Source organism: Moschus berezovskii, chromosome 7 (genome assembly GCF_049115385.1).
Source record: "Moschus berezovskii isolate FMDL1 chromosome 7, NW_MosBer_1.0, whole genome shotgun sequence".
NCBI classification, from domain to species: domain Eukaryota; kingdom Metazoa; phylum Chordata; class Mammalia; order Artiodactyla; family Moschidae; genus Moschus; species Moschus berezovskii.
Genome location: NC_142466.1, coordinates 5,385,923 through 5,413,881, shown reverse-complemented (window position 1 = coordinate 5,413,881; position 27,959 = coordinate 5,385,923). Strand labels below are relative to the sequence as shown.

General features: G+C 39.7%; 1 protein-coding gene and 1 pseudogene across 1 annotated transcript in view; both read right to left on the bottom strand.

Annotated features, from left to right (window-relative positions):
* Window positions 1-491: 491 nt before the first annotated feature.
* LOC129557291 (coenzyme Q-binding protein COQ10 homolog B, mitochondrial pseudogene) lies at window positions 492-2,795 on the bottom strand (annotated as a pseudogene).
* Window positions 2,796-10,324: 7,529 nt separating this feature from the next.
* The window catches only part of SLC71A2 (solute carrier family 71 member 2), a 142,223-nt gene continuing 124,588 nt past the window's right edge, over window positions 10,325-27,959 (bottom strand). Inside the window, 5 exon segments of the mRNA XM_055427984.2 lie at window positions 10,325-11,856; window positions 11,859-12,104; window positions 12,809-12,951; window positions 14,716-14,813; window positions 16,259-16,371. Of these exon segments, the coding sequence (XP_055283959.2) occupies window positions 11,761-11,856; window positions 11,859-12,104; window positions 12,809-12,951; window positions 14,716-14,813; window positions 16,259-16,371 (696 nt within the window). The 3' untranslated portion in view covers window positions 10,325-11,760.

Here is a 27,959-nt window from a genome sequence, read left to right as displayed (position 1 = left end):
TCGATCTATTGCCTGCTGCTGGCAAAATTTGACACGGATTCAGCATTACTGACACAGCAGTCAGAGTATCAGGTGAGGGGTGCAAACTATGAGAAAAGTAGCTTAAAACTCTGGACCAAAAAAACCCTCTGGATCACTCACCAAAAGACAACAATAACTGTTGTTTATATGGAAGTTAATCTTAGTATAATACTGAATTATCTACTACTATCTATAGGGACAATTTAAAAATAAGAAAAGTGCCAGGGAACCTTCATTAACAGTATTTTTAAGTCAGTTTTTACTTTAAATATCTGATTATTACTCAAATATCCTAAGCCATGAGGTAGGCCCTAAGGCAATAAATTATAAATAGTCTGAAATTAATAACTTAAATGTGACATGGTTAATACAGTACACACTGCATGAGTACCTCAACCAACCTCTTTCAGGCGAGGTAATAATTAAAAGGTTTAAATTTACAGTTTCAATTTCTGCTCAAGCGTGGTCAGTATCCTAGCAACAGTGATGACATCCTATTATTGTAAATGTGCTAACTTACATACTTCTCTGAATTATACTTGAATTCTATGTACATGTGGTTCCATATTCCAAGTGTAAATTTTCAACGGTATGGGTTTATAATCAAAGCTGAGTTTGACAAATGCTTTCTGACTTCTGAAAGCAAATGATGAAAGCACTTTCTAAAAGTGAATAAACTAGATACAAGGAGGTGACCATTTCATTTTTTCTTTACATGTGATGAACTTCATGAAGCATCAATTCCCGAGGTATGTTTGTTTCTGGAACATACAGCTTACATGCTCTTCTTTCAAAGGCAGCCACCATCTGCTTTACAACTTCATCGAAAAACTACTGTGGCAAGCTGAGAGTGTAGAAGTGAGCAAAATTCAAAAGAAACTGAAAAATCCAAAGAACAAATTCTTGGGTAGCCAGGGAGACCTGGGTGAAAATGCCAAATACGTCTCCAAATGATTGAAGAGCTTCCCATCAGTACAGGATACCTTCGCCAAATGTGGTTTCACCAAGGTTACTACTGATGTAGTGCACTTCAATACAGGTGGAAATCCAATTTCTAGTCGTGTTTTGCAGTATTCAGATCTCCTTGATATTATATCTGATTTTTTGCACCAAAGAACAAAATGCTTGTAATTCTCCATTCCATCATATATTTCCTGCATAGAATAACCTACAATTCTCCTTTCTGAATATTCTTTTCTTTTGTTTATCAACGGTGCAGCAATTCTGAAGAAGGTTCTTGCGTGTATCTTCTTAAGCAAAATTGAGGTGTGTAGTCGAAGAGTTCTGCTCATCAGAATGCCACAGGAAGCTAAATAACTGACATTCCTCACAGGCACTGTGCTGGAGCCAGGGTTCTGGTGGCTGCACTGACTTTGGATGGCATCCCGAGACCACCTTTGGGCTCTCTTACCTGTCTGAGCTGCCATGATCATCTTAGTGAAGCCCATCACCAGTAAGCTGGCACCAGGCCCCAATTATCATCTTTGCAAGTGAATTTTGGTCTATTAAAAGCTCTGAGGGAAAGAATATTTCTTGTGTTTTTCATGGTGGGAAAGTAGACTTTAAATCTATTTAGACAAAGGCTTTTTGATTCTTATACAATTACAAAGTAACAGCCATACAACAGAAAATTCACAATTATCTTTGCTGATATCCTAAACTCTCAATTTTGAAACCAGCAATTGGCGAGACTTAGAACTTCAACAAGTGAAATTTTGGCAGCTTGTCACACTGACAGAAAAGTCAAACTAGAACAAGGAAGACTCAGTACTCTTACATGGCAGAAGAGGACAATGCTGTCTTCTAAAATTATGATGGTCAGAAAAGAAAATAGATAAATGTACTTTCTATGCTCCTACCACTCTTCCCTTTTACTCCTCTTTTTATTTACTGCTCAAGAATTTTGGTATGCAGATATTTAAAAATGCCCATTGTCACAAAATTCTTTTTTTTTAAAAGCAAAAGTTCTAATAGAATCGTGCAATACTCTGCGTTAGGCCTAACCTTGAAAACCTCTGTCTAACCACTGTCACCTAGTGGTCATAATATTTTAGAACACAGTGACTCTAATCATCATTACCCTCTTCTAAGACAAGCAACAGCTTTTTAAAAACAGCCATGATGACCATTAAAGCAGCTATACACACATAATCCATAAAAAAATCCCCAAATAGCTAACATACTGAAGCACCCTAATACATCTAATGCAACTTAATATTTTGTAATACATTTATCTTTACCTGTTCATGTTCTTGAGCATTATAAATGATTCAACTTAATAAAGCTAATCTCAGGCAGAGTTGAAAAAAAAATTCAATTCATACTTAAGTATGAACAGACTAATAATCTCCATGTCACTTCACCTCTGCCCCTCAAATCTCATGGGGTTGTTCATAACAATTTTACAAGTTATGTGCCTTTTTAAAATTTTAGAAAATGTAAGGCTTGTTATTCTTCTTAGCCCAAATGATCAAAATATAAAATTAAGTTATTGGAACTAAAATAACAACCAGTATTAGAGATCCATGTATTTTAGTATCCCAAAGACAAACATGCAGTTATTCTTAGCTGACACATAAGATGTGAGAGTCACTGCAGAGAACCACATAGCTCAGGCCATCCCAGTGGAGCTGCACTGGTAATAGGAGTGAGATAGAAGATTTCTGGGCTCAACCTCAAGGAGGATCAGACAAACACATAAGCATTAAAAATAAAAAGAAAGGAGGAAAAAGTTTTCAAACACAAGCAAGCTAGAAAGAGACAGGGAGACCTAGCCAAGATGGTCATTCTCTCTGACTTAATCACAGAACTGAGAAAGAAAAAAGCTAAAAAGAATAAAATCCAAGCTCCATAGCTTTGCATGGGAAATGATATAGCGTATTTTCAGAGAAATGCTGGGCTGGAAGACACACAAACTGGAATCAAGATTGCTGGGAGAAATATCAATAACCTCAGATATGCAGATGATACCACCCTTATGGCAGAAAGTGAAGAGGAACTCAAAAGCCTCTTGATGAAAGTGAAAGAGGAGAGTGAAAAAGTTGGCTTAAAGCTCAACATTCAGAAAACTAAGATCATGGCATCTGGTCCCATCACTTCATGGGAAATAGATGGGGAAACAGTGGAAACAGTGTCAGACTTAAAAAGTCTGGGCTCCAAAATCACTGCAGATGGTGACTGCTGCCATGAAATTAAAAGACGCTTACTCCTTCGAAGGAAAGTTATGACCAACCTAGATAGAATATTAAAAAGCAGAGATAATACTTTGCCAACAAAGGTCCGTCTAGTCAAGGCTATGGTTTTTCCAGTGGTCACGTATGGATGTGAGAGTTGGACTGTGAAGAAAGCTGATTGCCGAAGAATTGATGCTTTTGAATTGTGGTGCTGGAGAAGACCCTTGAGAGTCCCTTGGACTGCAAGGAGGTCCAACCAGTCCATTCTAAAGATCAGTCCTGGGTGTTCTTTGGAAGGACTGATGCTAAAGAAAACTACAATACTTTGGCCACCAATACAATACATGCGAAGAGTTGACTCATTGGAAAAGACTCTGATGCTGGGAAGATTTGGGGGCAGGAGAAGGGGACGACAGAGAATGAGATGGCTGGATGGCATCACCGACTCGAAGGACATGAGTTTGAGTGACCTCCGGGAGTTGGTGATGGACAGGGAGGCCTGGCGTGCTGTGATTCATGGGGTCGCAAAGAGTCGGTCACAACTGAGCGACTGAACTGAATACACTTAAAGGTAAAGAGCTGAAAACTTTCCTTCTAAGATAAAGAAGACAGAAAGCAAAGATGTACTGGAAGTTCTAGTCAGAAAATCAGGCAAGAAAAATAAATAAAAGACATCCAAACTGGAAAGGAAAACTATCTACTTGGAGAGGACATGATCCTTAAGACAGAAAATTCTTAAGAGTAATACACATATACACACACCAAAAAAAAAAACCAAAACTACTGGAGCCAATAAATTCAACAAAGTTTCAGGATACACAATCAACACACAAAAATCAGATGCATTTTACACATGAGAAATGAATAGTCTAAAAGTGAAATTAAATGTAAAGACACTCCAAGTTCATGGGTAGGAAGGCTTAATGTATAAACCCAAAATGATCTTCAGTTCAGTTCAGTTCAGTTCAGTTCAGTCGCTCAGTCGTGTCCGACTCTTTGTGACCCCATGAATCACAGCACGCCAGGCCTCCCTGTCCATCACCAACTCCTGGAGTTCACTCAAACTCATGTCCATCAAGTCGGTGATGCCATCCAGCCATCTCATCCTCTGTCGTCCCCTTCTCCTCCTGCCCCCAACCTTTCCCAGCATCAGTCTTTTCCAGTGAGTCAACTCGTCGCATGAGGTGGCCAAAGTATTGGAGTTTCACCTTTAGCATCAGTCCTTCCAATGAACACCCAGGATTGATCTCCTTTAGAATGGACTGATTGGATCTCCTTGCAGTCCAAGGGACTCTCAAGAGTCTTCTCCAACACCACAGTTCAAAAGCATCAATTCTTTGGTGATCAGCTTTCTTCACAGTCCAACTCTCACATCCATACATGACCATAGGAAAAACCATAGCCTTGACTAGACGAACCTTTGTTGGCAAAGTGATATCTCTGCTTTTTAATATAATATCTAGGTTGGTCATAACTTTCCTTCCAAGGAGTAACCGTCTTTTAATTTCATGGCTGCAATCAGCATCCAGTGATTTTGGAGCCCAAAAAAATAAAGTCTGACACTGTTTCCACTGTTTCCCCATCTATTTCCCATGAAGTGATGGGACCAGATGCCATGATCCTTGTTTTCTGAATGTTGAGCTTCAAGCCAACTTTTTCACTCTCCTCTTGCACTTCCATCAAAAGGCTTTTTAGTTCCTCTTCACTTTCTGCCATAAGGGTGGTGGTATCTGCATATCTGAGGTTATTGCTATTTCTCCTGGCAATCTTCATTCCAGCTGTGCTTCTTCCAGCCCAGTGTTCCTCATGATGTACTCTGCAATCCTTAGCAACATACTGTTAGCTTAAGGTGGTGATCTCTAAAGATTTAGCTTCAGGATCAGGGACCGGCTTGATCACTCAGAGCTTTTGTGTGGCAAAAGTTTTACTACAGTGAAAAAGGGCAGAAAGCTTCTGACATAGACATCAGGAGGGGGACGGAGAATGCCCCCTTACTAGTATTAGCAAGAGAGCTATATACTTTTTCAATTGGTTATTAACAATAAATCAAAAGAATGTCTCAAGTTTGTAAAGGTCCTACCATACCCACTCCCACAATTTACATTTTAAGATGACAGGATTAGTCAGAAGGTTCTGAAGAGAAACATGTCCTCAAGCAAGACACCTTGTTGTTATATAATCACTTGTACAAAGTTTAAGGAAAAATAAACTAAGCAAGATGAAATGTTTCATTGTATAATCATTAGCTCTGGGCTTAAAAAATGTTTTATGTGACTAACATGAAGGAAAGTAGGAAAAAAAACATTTGTTCTTTTCTCCTCCTGGGGACCCCCAGACTTCTTATCAATCTACCTAAGAATTAACTCTTTCAATACCAACTACCTTCCCCTCCCTAAAATGGAAAAGTTGGTCTTAAAATTCGTGAGGAATTCCAAGGGACACTGACTAGTCAGTAAACCTTTAAAAAGAACAAAATTGGAGAACTTATACATTCTGATCTAAAAACTCAATATGATAAAGCTACAGTAATCAAAACTGTGCGCTGCTGCCATTAGGATAGAAAAATAGACCAACAGATAAGAAAGCTCAAAAATAGACCCATACATCATTGTCCACTAAATTATCAATAGTGGGTGCCAAGACAATTCAGTGGGGAAAGAACCTCTTCAACAAATGATGCTCAGTCACTAAATACTCATGTACAAAAAAGAATGACACTGAAATCTTACCTCACACCACATACAAAAGTAAGTTCAAGAAAGGCCAAAGAACTAAATGTGAAAGTGCAAACTATAAAACTCTTTTAGAAGAAGAAAGAAAGAAAGAAAGAAAGAAAGTGAAGTCGCTCAGTCGTGTCCGACTCTTTGCGACCCTGTGGACTGTAGCCTACCAGGCTTCTCCGTCCATGGGATTCTCCAGGCAAGAATACTGGAGTGGGTTACCGTTTCCTTCTCCAGGGCATCTTCCCGACCCAGGGATCAAACCCAGGTCTCCCACATTGGAGGCAGACGCTTTAACCTCTGAGCCGCCAGGGAAGAAAACATATTGTTAATTCATAACCTTGGACTTGATACTAAACTCTTAGATAGGATACCAAATAAAGCACCCAAAAGAAAAAAAAAACCGAATATACTGGACTTTATCAACACTAAAACTTTTGTGCATCACGACACAATCAAGAAAGTAAAAAGAGAGCCCACAGAATGAGAGAAATTAGCAAATTATACATTCGATCAAGAGTACTGTGTACAGTGAGTACAGTGGAAGTGAGAAATAGATTTAAGGGACTAGATCTGATAGACAAAGAGCTTCATCTATGGACGGAGGTTTGTGACATTGTACAGGAGACAGGGACCAAGACCATCCCCAAGAAAAAGAAATGCAAAAAAGCAAAATGGCTGTCTGAGGCCTTAGAAATAGCTGTGAAAAGACAGGAAGTGAAAAGAAAAGGAGAAAAGGAAAGATATACACATTTGAACACAGAGTTCCAAAGAATAGCAAGGAGAGATAAGAAAGACTTCCTCACTGGTCAATGAAAAGAAAAAAAAATAGAGGAAAACAATAGAATGGGAAAGACTAGAGATATCTTCAAGAAAATAGATACACCAAGGGAACATTTCATGCAAAGATGGGCTCAATAAAGGACAGAAATGGTACGGACCTATGAGAAGCAGAGGATATTAAGAAGAGGTGGCAAGAAGACACAGAAGAACTGTACAAAAAAGATCTTCACGACCAAGATAATCACAACGGTGTGATCACTCACCTAGAGCCAGACATCCTGGAATGTGAAGTCAAGTGGGCCTTGGAAGGCATCACTACGAACAAAGCTAGTGGAGGTGATGGAATTCCAGTTGAGCTATTTCAAATCCTGAACGACGATGCTGTGAAAGTGCTGCACTCAATATGCCAGCAAATTTGGAAAACTCAGCAGTGGCCACAGGACTGGAAAAGGTCAGTTTTCATTCCAATCCCAAAGAAAGGCAATGCCAAAGAATGCTCAAACTACCGTACAATTGCACTCATCTCACACGCTAGTCAAGTCATGCTTAAAATTCTCCAATCCAGGCTTCAGCAACATGTGAACCGTGAACTCCCAGATGTTCCAGCTGGATTTAGAAAAGGCAGAGGAACCAGAGATCAAATTGCCAACATACACTGGATCATCGAAAAAGCAAGAGAGTTCCAGAAAAACATTTATTTCTGCTTTATTGACTATGCCAAAGCCTTTGACTGTGTGGATCACAATAAACTGTGGAAAATTCTGAAAGAGATGGGAATACCAGACCACCTGACCTGCCTCTTGAGAAACCTGTAAACAGGTCAGCAAGAAACTGTTAGAACTGGACATGGAACAATGGACTGGTTCCAAATAGGAAAAGGAGTACATCGAGGCTGTACATTGTCACCCTGCCTATTTAACTTATATAAACAGTACATCATGAGAAACGCTGGGCTGGAAGAAGCACAAGCTGGAATCAAGATTGTCAGAAATATCAATAACCTCAGATATACAGATGACACCACCCTTATGTCAGAAAGTGAAGAAGAACTAAAAAGCCTCTTGATGAAAGTGAAAAAGGAGAGTGAGAAGGTTGGCTTGAAGCTCAACATTCAGAAAACGAAGATCATGGCATACAGTGGAAACAGTGTCAGACTTTATTTTTCTGGGCTCCAAAATCACCGCAGATGGTGATTGCAGCCATGAAATTAAAAGACACTTAGTCCTTGGAAGGAAAGTTATGACCAACCTAGATAGCACCAGAGGGATGGGATGGGGAGGGAGGTGGGAAGGGGGTTCAAGATGGGGAACACATGTACACCCAGGGCAGATTCATGTCAATGTATGGCAAAACCAATACCATAATGTAAAGTAATTAGCCTCCAACTGAAATAAATAAAAAAAAGAAAAGCAGAGACATTACTTTGCCAACAAAGGTCTGTGTAGTCAAGGCTATGGTTTTTCCAGTGGTCATGTATGGATGTGAGAATTGGACTATAAAGAAAGCTGAGCGCCGAAGAATTGGTGCTTTTGAACTGTGGTGTTGGAGAAGACTCTTGAGAGTCCTTTGGACTGCAAGGAGATCCAACCAGTCCATCCTAAAGGAGATCAGTCCTGGGTGTTCACTGGTAGGACTGATGTTGAAGCTGAAACTCCAGTACTTTAGCCACCTGATGCAAAGAGTTGACTTATTTGAAAAGACCCTGATGCTGGGAAAGGTTGAGGGCAGGAGGAGAGGGGGACGACAGAGGATGAGATGGTTGGATGGCATCACCAACTCAATGGACATGGGTTTGGGTGGACTCCAGGAGTTGGTGATGGATATGAAGGCCTGGTGTGCTGCAGTTCACGGGATTGCAAAGAGTCGGACACGACTGAGTGACTGAAGTGAACTGTGTCCAGAATTTATAAAGAACTCTTACAACTCCACAATAGAACCATCATACTGATTCAAAAATAGGCAAAGGATTTGAACTGACATTTCTTAAAAAAAAAAAAAAAGTTTATATAAATGGCAAATAAGGACACAAAAAGATGCTCAATACGATTAGTCATTACGGAAATGCAAATCAAAACCATGAGATACCGCTCAAAACCCACTAGAATGTCTACAAACAACCGGGAACAAAACAGAAATGAACAAGTATTGGCAAAGATACACAGAAATTAAGCTCTCCGACATTACAGACAGGATGGTAAAATGTGGAGCTGCTGTGTCAGTTCCTCAAATGGTTAAACAGTACTAAATGACCTAGCAATTCTGCTCCTTGACATATACCTAAGAGGACATGCTCACCAAAAAACACGGACAAGAATGTTCACAGTGGATTAATATTCATATTAACCTAAAAGTGAAAACCATCCAAATACTAAATGATATTATCAATAAAGGAAAAGTCCATTTTGTGCATTTGGTATACGCACAAAATAGAATATTCACCCTTAAAAAGGAATAAAATTTGACTCATGATACAACATGGATGAACCTTGAAAACATGGTATGTGAAAGAAGTCAGACACAAAATGTCACATACTGTATGATTCCATTTATATGAATTCAAAATAGGCACATCTACAGACACAGAAAGTATATTATTGGTTTCCAGGGGATAGGAAATTGGTAATGATTGCTAATGGGGATGGGATCTATCTTTTGGGATGACGGAAATGTTCTGGAATTGATGTTAACAGTTGTACAACTTTGTGAATAAACTAAACATCACTGAATTGGACTTCTATCTCAACTAAAAAAAATCTACCTAAGTTTTAAAAAAATTTTGACAAGATATACCTAATAATAAAGTGGATCATTTTAACCATTTTTAGGTTAGTTCAACGGCATTGAGTACATTTACATTGCTGTGCAACTAGCCTCACCATCCACCACCAGAACTTTTCTTGCAAATCTTTGCAACTCCATGGACTGTAGCCCACTAGGCTCCTCTGTCCATGGGATTTTCCAGCCAAGAATACTGGAGTGGGTTGCCATTTCCTCCCCCAGGAGATCTTCCGGACCCAGGGGTCAAGCCCATATTTCCTGAATCTCCTGAATTGCAGACACATTCTTTACCACTGAGCCACAGGGAAAGCCCCAAACTGAAACTATATAATAACTTCCCACTTCCCAAGTCCTGGCAACCACTATTCTACTTTCTATGTGAATTTGACTAGATATTTCATATAAGTGGAATCATACAGTATTTGTCCTTTTGTGACAAAAGTATGCATCCTGCTTATTTCACTTATCATAACATCTTCAAGGTTCATCCATGTTGTAACATGTGTTAGAATCCTTTTAAAGGCTGAATAATATTCCATTTGTGTATATACCATATTTTCTTCATCCACGCACCCAACAACGGACACTTGATTTCTTCCACCTTTTGGCTACTGTGAATAATGCTGCTAATAAACACGGGTGTACAAGTAACTGTTTGTATCCTTGCTTTTTAAACAATTTTTAAAAAGTTGTGAACTCATTTCGAAGATTTTGAAATGAAACTAATTTTGAAAATACATACATCTTTTGCATTAGCTTAAGGACTAAAAACTTATTTTAGTTGAAAGTCACCCAAAGGAGAACCTAAAGATCAATGGTACCATTTGCATTAAAGAAATACAAAAGACATAAAAGTATCCATTGCAAATTTATTATGCATTAGGAAGCTTAACTTAAAAACCAACAGCATAGTAAAAAAAGATATGTTATCTTTGTTCATAGCAGAACGGGTTTCAAAATATATTTTCTTTTAAATGTATTCAGTCAGTACACAATCCTTTATAAAAGTTGTATATATATTTTTTCTGTCAATACTTTCATTATATTTATAAATACAAGATTTACACAGCACCCCATCAAAAAAATTAAGACTCCTTATGATATAGCTACATATATTTCATGCCTATAAAACTTTCAAAGGAGTGCTATGTTAAAGATGGGCCCTAGTTAATGCTCCACTTACTCGTGCAGCAAAATACACATAAATCTGTAAAGTCTTCTTTGTCCATAAAACATCTTGAAAAATTAGCAAGACACTTGTGAAACTGAGCTTCTTAAACCCATATTTTAGAAAGGGATTTGCTGTGCATATTCCTATGAGATTCAAAAGGCAGATAACAGATGAAAATAAAGACTGAAAACAAATGTCTACATAAAACAGTTAAGGTAGGGATGTGATGAATGAGAAATACTGAAAAGCAGGACACAGGATATGTGGGTGGGAGTAAATAGTAATAAAACATTACATGAGTCTAAACTTGGATATAAACTCCACTGGTATCCAGTTACTAACTCTCATCTTCACTTAGGAATGTTTACATTGTTGAAAACCTTCTTACAAGTACCCTCCAATTTCTATGTTGCCACCAGCATGCCTGACGTATGTTTTTCTTCTGTAAAATCGCCATGGATCTAACCAAGACATTAGGTCCAGAAATCCGAACTGCTAGTTCTTCATGTTTTAGATTTATTAAAAATGTTTCCCTCCTCTGATAAAGGTATTGAATAATACTAATCAGTATTGTCACTGTCCAGAGGTATATATGCTGAATCTCATTCTAGCCAAGAATAGGAAGCAGAGAAGGAGAGCAGAGTGAGACTAGATTTTTGCTGATCTTAGAACAAAGGCAACAGATCCCTGATGCTGAGTGACTCCTGAAGCAGCCACTCACAAACTGCTATGGGATAAATGCACACAGTTCAGAGGAACAGGAGAGGAGAAAATATAAGATTTTTTATCTTAAATTTTGTCAGAGACAGCAGTTGTATTACAATCGTGCACCTTTGGAAAGGACATGATCACTCCTACACTGACATTATTAAAGGAAAGTCATCATTTCTATCACAGATGACTTCTTCTGTTTGAGTTTCTGAATGCAGATCCCAGGTAACTTTGAGAATTGCATATTATTTGCAGAAAAGTATAATATTTCAAATTTTATTTAGTTCTAATGTATAATGAAAGGAAAAGGAAAAGAATAGTGGAAGAGGCACAGGAGGAGGAAGGGGAGGAAGACAGAGGGATGGAGGTGGTGACTGCTCAAACTCAGCCCTGAAGGGTGCCATTAGTATCTCCGCTCCAGCACCATGAAGTCTCCATGTGGTGTGGCTCCCCCATGGCTCTCAGAGATGGTGTCCAGAGTCCTTTCTGCAGAGTTTACAGCTCAGTGCACTGATGCCCAGGCTCTTCGAGGGAAGAAAGCTCCCAGATGCTGCTGTCTTGCAGCAGTGGCTCAATGTCCTCATCGCTGCCCCGTGCTGGAGTGCTGGCCAGGCTGCCACTGATACTGTTGCTGTGCTTTTGAATCCCACTGCCTTTACTGTACTCAGGGATGAACACAGCAACCAGGAAAGACATAAGAACTATACACGCCCCAAACAAAAATGGTGGGCCTGGGATGACAGCTCCCTGGTGGGTGTGGAAACAAATGAAGATGAAGAACTTGGTTAGCCTTTCAAACTAAAATTAGTACTGGATAAACCAAAAAAATAAAAACCACACCACTGAAAAGTGAGTTATTTTCTCATTAGCAAATGTTCATTAACTGTCATGGCAAATTCTAACAAAGCCTGGTGTCTGGAATATAATGGAGGGCAACTAATCACTGCTTTCTGCACCACTGTCCGACAGCTTAACCAAACACATAAGCACAGCTGTTTATCTCTAATCTTGCCCTTTGACCAGAGATCATGCAGTCTGTATACGTAAGAACATTAACTCCAGTTTTGTACAGAAATCTATTAAACATAGATTGGAAGGAGGGACGTAACAGCAAATAAAAGGTAGAAAAAGAACTTTAGCTCAATTTGTAGCTGGAAGTTTAGGTCATTTCATCTTTTATTTGGCCTCACTTTCACCAGAGGACAGCATTCTGACCAGAGAAATTATGTAGGTGAAAACAGAATCTGAACAAAGGCAAGACAAATATTTTACATAAGACATTATCACTGAAATGATCCTTCCCTAGTCCCAAGAAGCAATGAACACAACACTTACTACTGTCAAATACAATAGTAATATTATAAAAATAAGAACACTTTCCAAATTTAAGGTCACAAGATTTTGCTCTAATCAGATACAGTTGTTAAAAACTAAGCTTATTATCAAATTACCTGTAGGGCAGCATTGTTAGAAATCAATTCTGGTTCCAACTCAGTCAGTTCCACATGGAACATGTAGAATATGAAGCCATACAAGGCTGGCCCCAGTCCATTACAGAGTCCTCTTATTCCAGTTATGATACCCTGGGCAACTCCTAAGTCAGAACAAAGAGAAGGGAGTCAGTCTTCTCAGAAAAGCATCTCAAGATTGGAGACTTAAGAGCCCTTTCTTTCAAACTATAAAATACTGATTAAGCTGAACTGAGTACCCATCATACTGATATCCATTCATTGTACAAGTGTTCCCTTGTTCTTTTCTATGCCCTTATAATGCTGTCCTCAGTACCTGTCCTAAGATCTATAAGGATATGAAATAACACTGATGTTTCTAAAATCCCTTTGAGGCTGAATTCCCCCTGAATAACAGATCTTCCTATAAACAGAGAATGATAAAATGAAAAATTTTAATACTTTCAATTTATAGGCAATTTTACTTTTTTTGTGGATTGAGATTTTCATCTTCTACTTATTTAATGGTGCTTTTACAATAAAAATCTGTCCTTTGCCTTTTGTATCCCTGCTCAAGTGTCAGTCCATAGGTGTCCTGAATCTGTGTGCTTCCAGCGCCTTCTGACAGATTCTGTTCCTCACAGTGATCGCTGTACTCCAAGTAGACCTGCACTGAAAAACCCCAGAAGTGTCAATTTCTAGGTATCTCTGGTGTCTCATGTGGCAGGTGAAAAATTAGCTTGAATCATGAGATGGATGTTTCCCTAAGTCAAAAACGGTCACATATAATTCAACGTAATATATTATGTTCTAATAAGTTTATTTGCTGACATTTAGAAACATTTGTATTAATACATGTAAGCATAAAAAAAGCCAAAGCAAACTCATGCCCTGAGAGACAAGATAAGAGTCTCTCAGAGCCAAGGCAATGCCCGTCCTTCAAAGACAGTGCATGCCTTTACTTCAACCACAACATCTCCCCAGGATGCGGTCAACTAAGTGACCGCAACCAGGGTGACACACAGGTCTGAGGTCTTCAAGTGATACCGCTGTATTTAAAATGGATAACCAGCATGGATCTGTTGTAAAAAAAATAAAAAACAAAAGCAGATATGAATAAAATGGCTAATTTCCAATGTGAAAAAATAAGTGCAACCAATAAACTATCTTTTTCAGTCTAGTTTTTTTTATTGAAAGTTTTTAAAGATCTCTAAGGCATAGAAAATTATTTTTTCTAAAATTCACTATTTCCTGACTATAGTCAGGTAAACCATTAAGTGATGGAGAAGGAAAATAATTAATTTCAGCAGTAAGAAGTGCCTGATAGGAATGCCAGAGGCACAGGAAGGATGAAGAGTCTAGACATTTACAGTGCTCCTGTACACAGTCATCTTACTTTTGTCTCTCGCTCTGCGTCCAATGATCGAGAACTACGCAGATTCATCTGCTCTTTCTCTGTTCAAAGAATCATTTTCTAAACTGAGTAAATAATGGACTTTGAGTGATTCCAAATTAAAGAAACTTCAGTGATTACAGTGATTAAATAAAGAACTCATTGTTTTACTAGCTAGTCTATCATTACTTAACAGATATTTGTTAAAATATGAGTATAATAAATTCAGATGGTAACATTAAAGAAGAGTCAAAACTGAAAAGAGACTTTATAGTTGTATTTCTAAGTATTCTGACTTGCTGTGTCCAGATTTCAAAAATATGAGTATAAAATCAAAGCAGGAAGGAAAAGAGAATTTTCCTGTTTGTCAAAGTAAAGAGGTATGACTGCTCAGCAGGGACCACACAGCGGTAACCTGTTTCTATTCTGAGGTGGAAAGAGGCTCAGAGATGCTCATGCTTCTGGCAGGTCCATCTCCACTGAGGGAAAGAAACAGTGAGGGGGACAGTGACCTCACCTTGCTGATTTGACTCTGCATTCTGAGAGACGAGGGTACTGACTGCTGGGAACGTAATGCTGGACACGGCGGCCACAATCCCTGCTGCCCACATCATCCTGCAATGACAGGTCAGGCTGTGGTCAGGGGCAGGCCAGCCCCAGTGAGAGTGCTGTTCACAGTACAAGCAGCAAAAGCACAAAAAGGTTTCTGTTCTCTTGCGTTAAGTTGTACTTTTTTTTTTTCCTCTTTGAAAATTTTTTTTTTAAACCTAGAAAGTTACACAGCACACTGTTAATACTAATACTGATCACTTCATGAGCTGGGAAAGTTTCATTTCTTTATCTTACCTGTCAAAATATGTTTTTCTTCCTGGTTTCTCTATTGCCATCTTTAAATGCAAGCTCAATAAAATTCAAGAGGATGTCTTGTTTCTGTAAATCCACACTTCTTCTCATTAGTTTTCCACCTTTTTCTCTGTGTTTTTCAGAGGCTTGCTTCCAAACTGCCCTTAGGCTGCTCAGTTTCCTACCCTCAGTAAAGTGCTGTGTGCAACCAACAGAAAAATGGAGACCTGGAGTTCAGGGTGGCATCGTGCAGACTTCCAAGTCTGCTTCCTTAAGACCTGTCTCTCAATGAAAGGAGCCTATGCTTCTTTGAACTTATGTGTTTGTTAGTATTAAGCGTGAGTGTGAGCAAAGCCCAGTGCCAATTGAGCTAAAAATATGTTTGGCCAGACTGTCTTGGAATAACCTTACTTAAAGGAAAAACCCTTTAGGTCAATAGAATCAGCTGTTGAACCAAAGTTCATAGCACTAAAATTAAGGTTTTCAAGAACAAGAAGAATCTGCCACTAACCACCTAAAGCATTTCAAGTTCTAAACTGTGTCATTCATTTCTGCTTGTAAAATAAAGACCAAGTCAAACATTTTAAATGAAGATATGAACTGTAGTATTTGGTAATAGGCACATAAGGAAACTTGCCACACAACAAAACAGTACTCACTTCTTTTTTTCTTATTCCACAGGGCTTAATTTGACTTGCTTTCCTATTAACAGGAATCTAATTGTTAGAAGTAGTAACTGCCTCTGGGTATAGAAGCTTTTGGAGGAGATCTTAGTGTTCATCTAACTCACATACTTTATATTATAAAGATTATGTCACTGTCCAATGTCACTCAGTTAATTACAGCAGTAAATTCTGCCATAATCAGTCATTTTCCCTTGTTTTCTTGTTTTGTTTTTGACTGTATGTGCTATCACCAAAAACTGACAAATGTGTTCAACAATTAGGCAGAAAACTTTTTTTGGAGGGTTGGAGAAAGAGATACATATATTTAGTTAAGTAACATTTCACTGAAAGCTTGTTGAGGTGAAGGCAATCTGTTTGAATAATGCAGAATTATCTAGTTGTACCCTTCATCAAACTAAGACTAAAGAGGTTTTGAAATTTTGAATACCCTATGGTAGTAAAATAACTCCTGCTTCTTTTGCATGAACACCCAACTAATTCAAGCTCCTCTAAAAGATAAATCTGTCATGAGAATCTATCGGAGAGACTTACCATGCTTGAGATCCAAAACCGTACCAGGCTAACTGGAACATCTGGAAGCCCAAACCAAGGAGAACAGTGTTCTTATTCCCTAATGATCTCATCAAACTAGTAAGAAAGACTGTCTGCAAAGCAAAGGGGAGAATCATTAGAAATCACATAAGTACAGAGATGTGATGGCAGCTCTGTGGAAAAACCCATTAATGGTGACCAAGAACCTCTGACTGCAGCCCACTTGACCTGAGACCTTGGAGACCACATGGTACTGAGGCAGCTCCAAAAGGAGTGAAGCTTCAAGGGCTTCCCAAACTGACTTGGGCTCAGGGCCTTAGCCTCCTCCCAATCTGTTTACATGTTGCTTGTTGCTGTTCAGTCACTGACTCTTCGACCCTGTGGACTGCAGCACATCAGGCTGCACTGTTCTCCACTGCATCCTGGAGTTTACCCAAACTCATGTCCATTGAGTTGGTGATGCAACTGAACCATCTCATCCTCTTGCTGCCCCATTCTCCTCCTGCCTTCAATGTTTCCCAGCATCACGGTCTTTTACAATGAGTTGGCTCTTTGTTATCAGGTGGCCAAAGTATTAGAGTTTCAGCTTCACTCCTTCCAATGAATATTCAGGGTTGATTTCCTTTAGGATTGACTGCTTTGACCTCCCTGTAGTCCAAATGGTGGGAGTTAACAGTTTCACAAAGTTGGATTGATACAAATATGATTTTACAAATATAAAATGTGTTAGTCACTCAGTCGTGTCCGAGTCTTTGCAACCCCATGGACTATAGCCCGCCAGCCTCCTCTATCCATGGAATTCTTTAGGCAACAATACCAGAGTGGGTTGCCATTCCCTTCTCCAGGGGACTTTCCTAACCCAGGAATTGAACTTGGGTCTCCCGCACTGCAGGCAGATTCTTTACTGTCTGAGCCACCATTCCGCTAAAAAAGTAGGTGAGAAAGACTGAAAGGGGATAAGATAAAAGATGAATCTGGGCTAACCAACCAGAGTTAACATTAAAAAAAAAACAAAATCATAAGCAACTTGACAGTTTAACATAATTTACACTGACTAATACAGTTAAAAAGTAAATGGCGTTTACCTGAATGTATTCCTATGAGGTATATCAGTTCTGGTATTTTGGGAAAACAATTTTGTGGCATTCTCATTTCTCTTCCAGACAAGACTTACCACAGAACAGTGTTCCACATGGCCTACAGTGCTTTAAAACAGCATATAGCCCCTTCATGGATCCCAGCCTTGTGGTGAAGGGGCTTGCATAACTCAATGAAGCTATGAGCCATGCCCTGCAGGGCCATCCAACACGAATGGGTCACAGTGAAGAGTTCTGACAGAATGTGGTCCACTGGAGGAGGGAATGGCAAACCCCTTTAGTGTTCTCGCCCAGAAAACCTCATGAGCAGTATGAAAAGGCAAAAAGATATGACACCAGAAGATGAGCCCCCCAAGTAGGAAGGAATGTAATATGCTACTGGGGAAGATCAGAGGGCAATTATGAATAGCTGCAGAAAGGGTTAAGTGGGTTGGACAAAACAGGAATGACACTTAGCTGTTGATGTATCTGGTGATCAAAGAAAAGTCTGATGCTGTAAGGAACAATACTGCATAGGAACCTGGTATGTTTTCTTTATGAATCAAGTTGGACGTCATCAAGCACAAGATTTAAGAGTGAACATCGACATTTTAGGAATCAGTAAACTAAAATGGACAGGAACGGGTGAATTTAATTCAGATGACCGTTTTATCTAATACTGTGGGCAAGAATCCCTTAGAAGACATGGGGTAGACGTCATAGTCAACAAACAAGTCCAAGACGCAGTACTTGGGTGCAATCATAAAAACAATAAAATGATCTCAGTTCGTTTTCAAGGCAAACCATTCCAATGTCACAGTAATCCAAGTCTATGCCCCAACCACTAATGCTGAAGAAGCTGAAGTCAAACAGTTCTCTGAAGACTTACAAGACCTTCTAGACCTAATACCAAAAAAAGATGTCCTTTACATTATAGGGAACTGGAATGCAAAAGTAGGAAGTCAAGAGATATCTGGAGTAACAGGCAAGTTGGGCTTTGGAGTACAAAATTAAGCAGGGCAAAGGCTAACAGACTTTTGCCAAAAGAACGCACTGGTCATAACAAACACCCTCTTCCAACAATATAAGGGATGACTTGACTCATTGGATTTCATCAAATAGTCAATACTGAAATCTGATTATATTCTTTGCAGCCAAAGATGGAGAAGATTTATACACTCAGCAAAAACAAGACCTGGAGCTGGCTGTGACTCAGATCATCATCTCCTTATTGTAAAATTCAGACTTAAACTGAAGAAAAGTAGGGAAAACCACTGAGCCATTCAGGTAAGATCTAAATCAAATCCCTTATGATTATACAATGAAGATGAGGAATAGATTCAATAGATCTGATGGAGTGACTACAGAACGACGAATGGAGGTTTGTAACATTGTACAGGAGTCAATGACCAAAACATTTCAAAAGAAAAAGAAATGCAAGAAGGCAAAGTGGTTGTCTGTGAAGGCTTTACAAATAGCTGAGGAAAGGAGAGAAGTTTTGAAAGGCAAAGGAGAAAGGGAGAGATATACCCAATTGAATGCAGAAAATAGCAAGGATAGGTAAGAAGTTTTTGTCTTAGTACATCAGCAAATTTGGAAAACTGAGCAGTGGCCACAGGACTAGAAAAGGTCAGATTTCATTCCAATCCCAAAGAAGGGCAATGTCAAATAATGTTCAGACTACCATACAATTGCACTCATTTCACATGCTTGCAAGGTTATGCTTAAAACCCTTCAAGTGAGGCTTCAGCAGTATATGAATCAAGAACTTCCAGATGTTCAAGCTGGGATCAGAAAAGGCAGAGGAATGAGAGATCAAACTGCCAATACTCGATGGATCATAGAGAAAGCAAGGGACTTCCAAAAAACATTTACTTCTGCTTCACTGACTATTCTAAATCCTTTGATTGTGTGGAAAACAGCAAAACTGTGGAAAATTCTTAAACAGATGGGAATACCAGATCACCTTACCTGTCTCCCAAGAAACCTGTATGCAAGTTAAGAAGCAAAGTAAGAATTGGACATGGAACAACTGAGTGGTTCTAAATCAGGAAAGAAGTACATGAGGGCTATATATTGTCACCCTGCTCATTTAATTTATATGCCAAGTGTATCATGAAAAATGCCGAGCTGGATGAATCACAAGCTGGAATCAAGACCACTAGGAGAAATATCAACAACCTCAGATATGCAGATGATACTACTCTAATGGTAGGAAAGCAAAGAGGGACTAAAGAGCCTCTTGATGAGAATGAAAAAGTTGGCTTGAAACTCAACATTCAGAAAACTAAGATCAAGCCATCCAGTCCCATCACTTCACAGCAAATAAAAGGGGAAAAAGTGGAAATAGTGACAGATTTTATTTTCTTGGGCTCCAAAATCACTGCGGACAGTGACTGTAGCCATGAAATTAAAACACTTGCTCCTTGGAAGGAAAGCTATGACAAACCTAGACAGCATATTAAAAGGCAGAGACATCACTTTGGAAGGAAAGGTCTGTATAGTCAATGCTATGGTTTTTCTGTAGTTGCATACGGATGTAAGTTGTGTCATAAAGGCTGGGTACTAAAGAATCGATGCTTTCAAATTTGGTGCTGGAGAAAACTCTTCAGAGTCCCTTGGACTGCAAGGAGATCAAACCAGTCAATCCTAAAGGAAATCAACCCTGGATACTCACTGGAAGGACCGATGCTGAGGTTGAAGCTCCAATAGTTTGGGCACCTGATGGGAAGAGCCAACTCACTGGAAAAGATCCAGATGCTGGGAAGGTTGAAGGCAAAAGGAAAAGGGGGCTGAAGAGGATGAGATGATTAGACAGCATCACTGACTCAATGGACATGAATGTGATCAAACTCTGGGAAATAGTGGAGGTCAGAGGAGCTTGCATGCTGTAGTCCACGGGGTCACAAAAAGTTGGACATGACTTAACAACTGAACAACATAGCTATTTCAGGGAAACAGCCTCTCTGCAGTCCCATACAATATAGTGAATGTAGGATGATGCTGTGAAAGTGCTGCACTCAATATGCCAGCAAATTTGGAAAACTCAGCAGTGGCCACAGGACTGGAAAAGGTCAGTCTTCATTCCAATCCCAAAGAAAGGCAATGCCAAAGAATGCTCAAACTACCGCACAATTGCACTCATCTCACACGCTAGTAAAGTCATGCTCAAAATTCTCCAAGCCAGGCTTCAGCAGTATGTAAACCGTGAACTCCCAGATGTTCAAGCAGATTTTAGAAAAGGCAGAGGCACCAGAGATCAAATTGCCAACATCTGCTGGATCATGGAGAAAGCAAGAGAGTTTCAGAAAAACATCTATTTCTGCTTCATTGACTATGCCAAAGCCTTTGACTGTGTCGATCACAATAAACTGTGGAACATTCTGAAAGAGATGGGAATCCCAGACCACCTGACCTGCCTCTTGAGAAACCTGTATGCAGGTCAGGAAGCAACTGTTAGAACTGGACATGGAACAACAGACTGGTTCCAAATAGGAAAAGGAGTATGTCAAGGTTGTATATTGTCACCTTGCTTATTTAACTTATATGCAGAGTACATCAAGAGGAACGCTGGGCTGGGAGAAGCACAAGCTGGAATCAAGATTGCTGGGAGAAATATCAATAACCTCAGATATGCAGATGACACTACCCTTATGGCAGAAAGTGAAGAGGAACTCAAAAGCCTCTTGATGAAAGTGAAAGAGGAGAGTGAAAAGGTTGGCTTGAAGCTCAACATTCAGAAAACAAAGATCATGGCATCTGGTCCCATCACTTCATGGGAAATAGATGGAAAAACAGTGGAAACAGTGTCAGACTTTATTTTTTTGGGCTCCAAAATCACTGCAGATGCTGATTGCAGCCATGAAATTAAAAGACGCTTACTCCTTGGAAGGAAAGTTATGACCAACCTTGATAGTCTATTAAAAAGCAGAGACATTACTTTGCCAACCAAGGTCCGTCTAGTCAAGGCAATGGTTTTTCCCGTGGTCATGTATGGATGTGAGAGTTGGACTGTGAAGAAGGCTGATCGCCAAAGAATTGATGCTTTTGAACTGTGGTGTTGGAGAAGACTCTTGAGAGTCCCTTGGACTGCAAGGAGATCCAACCAGTCCATTCTAAAGGAGATCAATCCTGGATGTTCATTGGAAGGACTGATGCTAAAGCTGAAACTGCAATACTTTGGCCACCTCATGCAACGAATTGACTCACTGGAAAAGACTCTGATGTTGGGAAAGGTTGGGGGCGGGAGGAGAAGGGGACGACAGAGAATGCGATGGCTGGATGGCATCACCGACTCGATGGACATGAGTTTGAGTGTACTCCAGGAGTTGGTGATGGACAGGGAGGCCTGGCGTGCTGTGATTCATGGGGTCGCGGAGAGTCGGACACGACTGAGCGACTGAACTGAACTGAACTGAACCTAAGCATATCAATGAATTAACTCAAAGCACATATGCCCTGCTTTTTGTGGTCCTGTATTTATAAAAGATGGGGAAACGTTTAATTGTTGTTTTTCAGTTGCCTAATCACGTCAAACTCTCTGCAACCTCATGGACTGCAGCATACCAGCCTCCCTGTCCCTCACCATCTCCTGAATTTTGCCCAAGTTCATGTCCATTTCATCGGTGATGCCATCCAGCCAGCCATCCTCTGACGCCCTCTTTAAGTTCTGCCCTCAATCTTTCCCAGCATGAGGGGCTTTTTCCAATGAGTCTGCTGTTCACATCAGATAACCAAATACTGGAGTTTCAGCTTCAGCACCAGTCCTTCCGAAGAGGATTCAGGGTTGATTTCCCTTAAGATTGACTGGTTTGATTTCCTTGCTGTCCAAGGGACTCTCAGGAGTCTTTTCCTGCACCAGTCCGAAAGCATCAGTTATTTGGTGCTCTGTCTTCTTTACAGTCTAGCTCTCACAACTGTATGTGATCACTGGGAAGACCATAGCCTTGACTATATGGACCTTTGTCAGCAGCAGGGTGAGGTCTCTGCTTTACAACACACTGTCTAGGTTTGTAACCGCTTTACTGCCAAGAAGCAAATGTCTTCTGAGTTCATGGCTGCAGTCACCATCTGCAGTGATTTTAGAGCCCAGGAAGAGGAAATCTCTCATTACTTCCACCTTTTCCCCCTCTAATTGCCATGAAGTAATTACATATAATCCTAATGTACTGACTTACCACATTTCTTCAGTTTTGTGGATAGCAAAAATTGTAATATTTACAAATTTTCACTTGTTTTTCACTTTATTTTTCAGTATTAAAATAATATTGAAACATTCTTCTGGTTAATTTCAGAATAGTGGAGAAAGACTGACTGATGGCTGTAAAAGCAAATTTTTATGTGCCGAACATATGCATTAGGGGTAACCACACATATTCTAAGAAGCACTAAAAATTTATATTAAATTCCGAAAGGAACAAGATGGTGGAGGAGTAGGTGGATATGGAGTATACCTCTCTCCACGGATACATCAGGAATATACCTTCAGACACAGAAGTGCATACAGGAACAACAGCTGAGAGCAGACAGGAGTACCTGACCAATGGAAAAGAATATATAGAACCACACAAAACTCAGGACGAAGGAACCAGGGGGAAAAACAGGAGTGTTAGTAGGACTGGACCTGTCCTTGGCAGGTTGGGAACTGAAGCAGGGGTCCGATCCCCACATCAGGGCAATTGGCTGGGTCAGAGGAGAAATACTTAAGGCTGAGAGTGAAGCAGCTGACGTGTGGCAGCCTAAACGGAATGAGTATCAGACTTTCTTTGCCGCAGCCATACATAGCCCAGACAGGGACGCAGGTCCCCCTGGAAGGTGCAGCACCTGGAAGCTGGAGTTTAGGGATTGTGGAGCAATCCCAGGGCGAGGGCTGCTGTTGACAGCAGAGATGCAGGTTGAGGGGCTGTGAGGGAGGAGTCAATGCCTGTGGAGGAAAGCCAGGCAGCCATGGATGCAAGGCGATACTGCTGAGCTACACCGAGAGGGTGGAGCCATCACCATAGCCCTCTCTCCCCACACACCAGCATCGGCACAGAACAATAGAGAGGCTGGCCCATCAAGTGCCTGATGCACTGAACTACAGAGTAGGACCCCATCTAGTGTGCTCCTTTAAGTGACTGATGCGCCGAAATACAGAGTAGGACCCCACCCAGGGGGCCCCTCTATGTGCCTGACGTGTAGAACAATAGAGGACCCTAGGCAAGGGAGTCCTCTAAGTGAATGAATGGATGGAGCCACAGAGAAAGAATATCTAAAGAGGTCTTCTGATCACCAACTACCAGAGGCTTGAAAAAAGACTCTGATAGGGCCATAACTCCTGTGACTGAGGCAGTCCATGTCCTTGAACACTTGGCGCTGCCAAGGACCGTAGGACCTAAGCAGATGAGCCACCTTCATGCTCAACCCTCAATGGGCAGAGCTGCCACAGGAAAAAGTCTTGCATCTATGAACATGGGATTGCTTTGGTTGTGTCCAACTCTTTTTGACCCTGTGGACTGTGGGATGCCAGGCTTCTCTGTGAGGGGGGTTCTCCAAGTGAGAATACTGGAGTGTATTAGCCTATACTGGTTGTCATACCCTTCTAGAGCACTATATTCCTGCTGCCCTACACACCAGCTCCCCGAATACTTGGTGATGCCAGAGCCCCTAAGACCCAAGCAGCTGTACCACCTCCACCTGGTCCTCACAAGGGCAAACCCACGTCCTCCAGGGCAGCCTCAGGAGCAAACCCCAGTGGAAGACCCACATGTGGTAGTGCTAATAAAACCACAATTGAAATCCAGGGGGAAGTGTGGCTAAGGCAGAAGACCCAAAACCTTCCCACCAGCTGTATAAGCTGCAGATTAAATCCACATGATCAACTAGGCAGATTCTATGCCTATGGAATATAGAAAAGGTCATTGAGAGCTCCCACAAAAGAAAACGCACCAGTTCTGACAGCTGTGAACATTTGAGGCAAGAACACACAGGAGTAGGACCAAATGAGAGTCTGAGCTGCCCCACAGCAGGTTCAGAGAAAAGAGCAATGTTGAGGGTATCTTAGAGAGGTGAGGTGAACTGTGACTCCCAGTGAGGGAAAGGACTCTGACAGCAGATACTCAATGAAGACATTTATGATTCCTATATTTTGATTAGCTCTGTAGTTTCTTTTGGATTTTATCCCTCCTCCCCTTTTTCCCTCCCTCTATTGCAGTTGTCAATTTTACTACACTATGAAATTTAATTAAGTTTTTGCGTTTTTTTCCCAATCACACTTAATCACACTTTTTTATTGCTGTTATAAACCTCTGGGTCTGCACTGGCCCTTTGCAGTTTTGTGTTGGTTTCTTTTTTCTTTTTTTCCTCTTTTTGCAATTTTAGTTTAAAAATTTGTTAAACCTATTATCTTTTCTACATTAATTCCTTTGTTTGCCTTTCCTACTGTTCTTTTCCCCTTGAACTTAATCTTTAATATATATATAAATCTTTTTTATCTACCTCTATTTAATTCTACATTTCTATTCTTTCTTTCCTTTCTTTATCTTACCATATTTGTTAGATTTGTTCTCACTGCTTTATTCCCCAGTTGGTATCTTGCTTTGGTTTTGTTGTCCAGTTTGTGCTCTAGTTAGTTTTGTTCTTAACTGGTAGATATAATTTTTGGTTTCCTTTGTTCACCAGGTCAATCTATTATACTTTATTTCTACTGGAATGTTTTTGATTTTGCTTATGTGTGTATATGTATATATGTATATTCCATTATGTTAATTAATCTTTGCTTGATTTTGTAACTGGCATTTGTGTGGGGTTCATCTTTGGTTTATCATTTTTGGTATTTAATACCATTTAGCGCCATAAAAAACCACCTATGGAATCTCTGTTCCTGGCTAGAGATTGAGTCCTGTGTCTTCGGAGCAGGAGCACTGACCCCAAGACCTTAGATTACCAGAGAACTCCTAACCCTAGGGAATATCAAATAGTGAGAACTCCCACAAAGGAAACCACTTGAATACAAGAACCAACATCACCCAAAAACCAGTAGCATACTGTGTAGGACACCTGATCCAAACAATAAACAAAACGATACAAACCCAATCATCAGCAGACAGGATTACCACCTCACTCAGCCTTGCCCATAGGAAAAAAAAAAAAAAAACTTAGCACAAATCTCAGCTTAAAGAAACCACTGGACCAACTTTAGGTGAGCAGAAACCGACAGGAAGAAAGAATTCAACCTTGAAGCCTGGGAGAAGGCGACCTCAAACACAGTAAGTTAAAAAAAAAATGAAAAGGCAGAGAAATACTGCACAAATGAAGGAACAAACTAGAAACCCAGAAGTCCAAATGAATGAAGAGGAAATAGGCAACCTATCTGAAAAAGAATTCAGAATAATGATAGTAACGATGATCAAAAACCTTGAAAACACAATGGAGAAAATGCAAGAATCAATTAACAAAGACCTAGAAGAATTAAAGAATAAACATACAGAGACAAACTACACAATTCCTGAAATTAAAAACACTTTAGAAAGAATCATTAGTAGAATATCTGACGTAGAAGAATGGATCAGTGTGGTAGATAAAATGGTGGAAATGACTTCCGAAGAGCAGAATAAAGTAAAAAGAATGAAAAGAAGTGAGGATAGTCTCAGAAACTTCTGGGACAATATCAAACGCACAAACATTCAAATTATAGGAGTCCCAGAAGAGAAAAATAAATGGGATGAGAAAATTTGGAAAATTTCCTCAACATGGAAAAGGAAATAATCAAATTCAAGAAGAGGTGCTAAGAGTCCTATACAGGATAAACCAAGGAGAAACACACCTAGACACATACTAATCAAACTAAAAATGATTAAACACAAGGAAAGAATATTAAAAGCAGCAAGGGAAAAGCAACAAGTAACATACAAGGGAAACCCCATAGGTTTCAACAGCTGATCTTTCAGCAGAAACTCTGCAGGCCAGAAGAGAATGGCAGGATACATTTAAAGTACTAAGAAGGAAAAATCTACAACCAAGATCACTCTATCTGGCAAGGATCTCATTCAGAATTGATGGAGAAATCAAAAGCCTTTCAGACAAGTAAAAGTTAACAGAATTAAGTACCACCAAACCAGCTTTACAACATATATTAAACATATAGGAAATAGAAGAAAAGGATCCACAAAAACAAACCCAAAACAATTAAGAAAATGGCAATAGGAACCTATATATCCACAATTACTTTAAAAGTAAATGGATTAAATACTCCAACCAAAAGACACAGACTGGCTGAACGGATATAAAAACAAGACCGAATATATGTTGTCTATATGAAACCCACTTCAGACCTAAAGACACATACAGACTTAAAGTGAGAGGATGGAAAATATATTCCACACAAATGTAAAACAAAAGAAAGCTGGAGTAGCAATCCTTATATAAGACAAAGTGAAAGTGAAGTCGCTCAGTCATATCTGACTCTGCAACCCCATGGACTGGGGCCTTCTAGGGTCCTCCGTCCATGGGATTGTCCAGGCAAGAGGAACGGAGTGGGCTGCCATTTCCTTCTCCAGGGGATCTTCCCAACCCAGGGATCGAGCCCGGGTCTCCCACATTGCAGGCAGACACTTTACCCTCTGAGCCACCAGGGAAGCCCCTATATAAGACAAAGCAGTCCTTAAAGAATATTACAAGAGGTAAGAAAGGACACTACAGATAGATCAAGAGGAAGACATAGCAATTGTAAATATCTATGCACCCAACATAGGAACAGCTCAATACAAACACAACAAACATAAAAGGAGAAATTGAAAGTAACACAATAATAGTAGGAGACTTTAACACCCCACTCACACCAATGGACAGATCATCAAAACAGAAAATTAATAAGGAAACACAAGTCTTAAATGATACATTAGACAAGATGGACCTCATTGATATCTTCAGGACCTTCCATCCAAATGCAGAAGAATACACCTTCTGATCAAGTGCACACAAAACATTCTCCAGGATAGACCACATCTCGGGTCACAAATCAAACCTTAGTAAATTTAAGAAAACTGAAATCATATCAAGTGTCTTCTCCAATCACAATGCTATGAGATCAGATTTCAATTACAAGAAAAATACTGTAAAAAACACAAACACATGGAGATTAAACAATAATTTCTAAATAAGCAACAGGTTACTGAAGAAATAAAAACGGAAATGAAAACATTCATAGAAACAAATGACAATGAAAACACAACCACTCAAAACCTGTGGGATACAGCTAAAGCAGTTCTAAGAGGAAGTTTATAGCAACACAATCCTACCTCAAGAAACAAAAACATCGTATAGACAACCTAACGTTATACCTAAAACAACTGGAACAAGAACAACAACAAAAAATCCCCCAAAAGTAGCAGAAGGAAAGAAATAATAATGATCAGAGCAGAAGTAAATGAAAAAGAAATGAAAGAAATTATAATAATGATTAATAAAACTTAAAGCTGGTTCTTTGAGAAGATAAAGTTGATAAACCTTTAGCCAGATTCATCAAGAACAAGAGAGAAGAATCAAATCAACAAAATTAGAAATGAAAAAGGAGAGGTTAAAACAGACAATGCAGAAATACAAAGGACTGTAAGAGACTATTATGAACAAACATATGGCAATAAAAT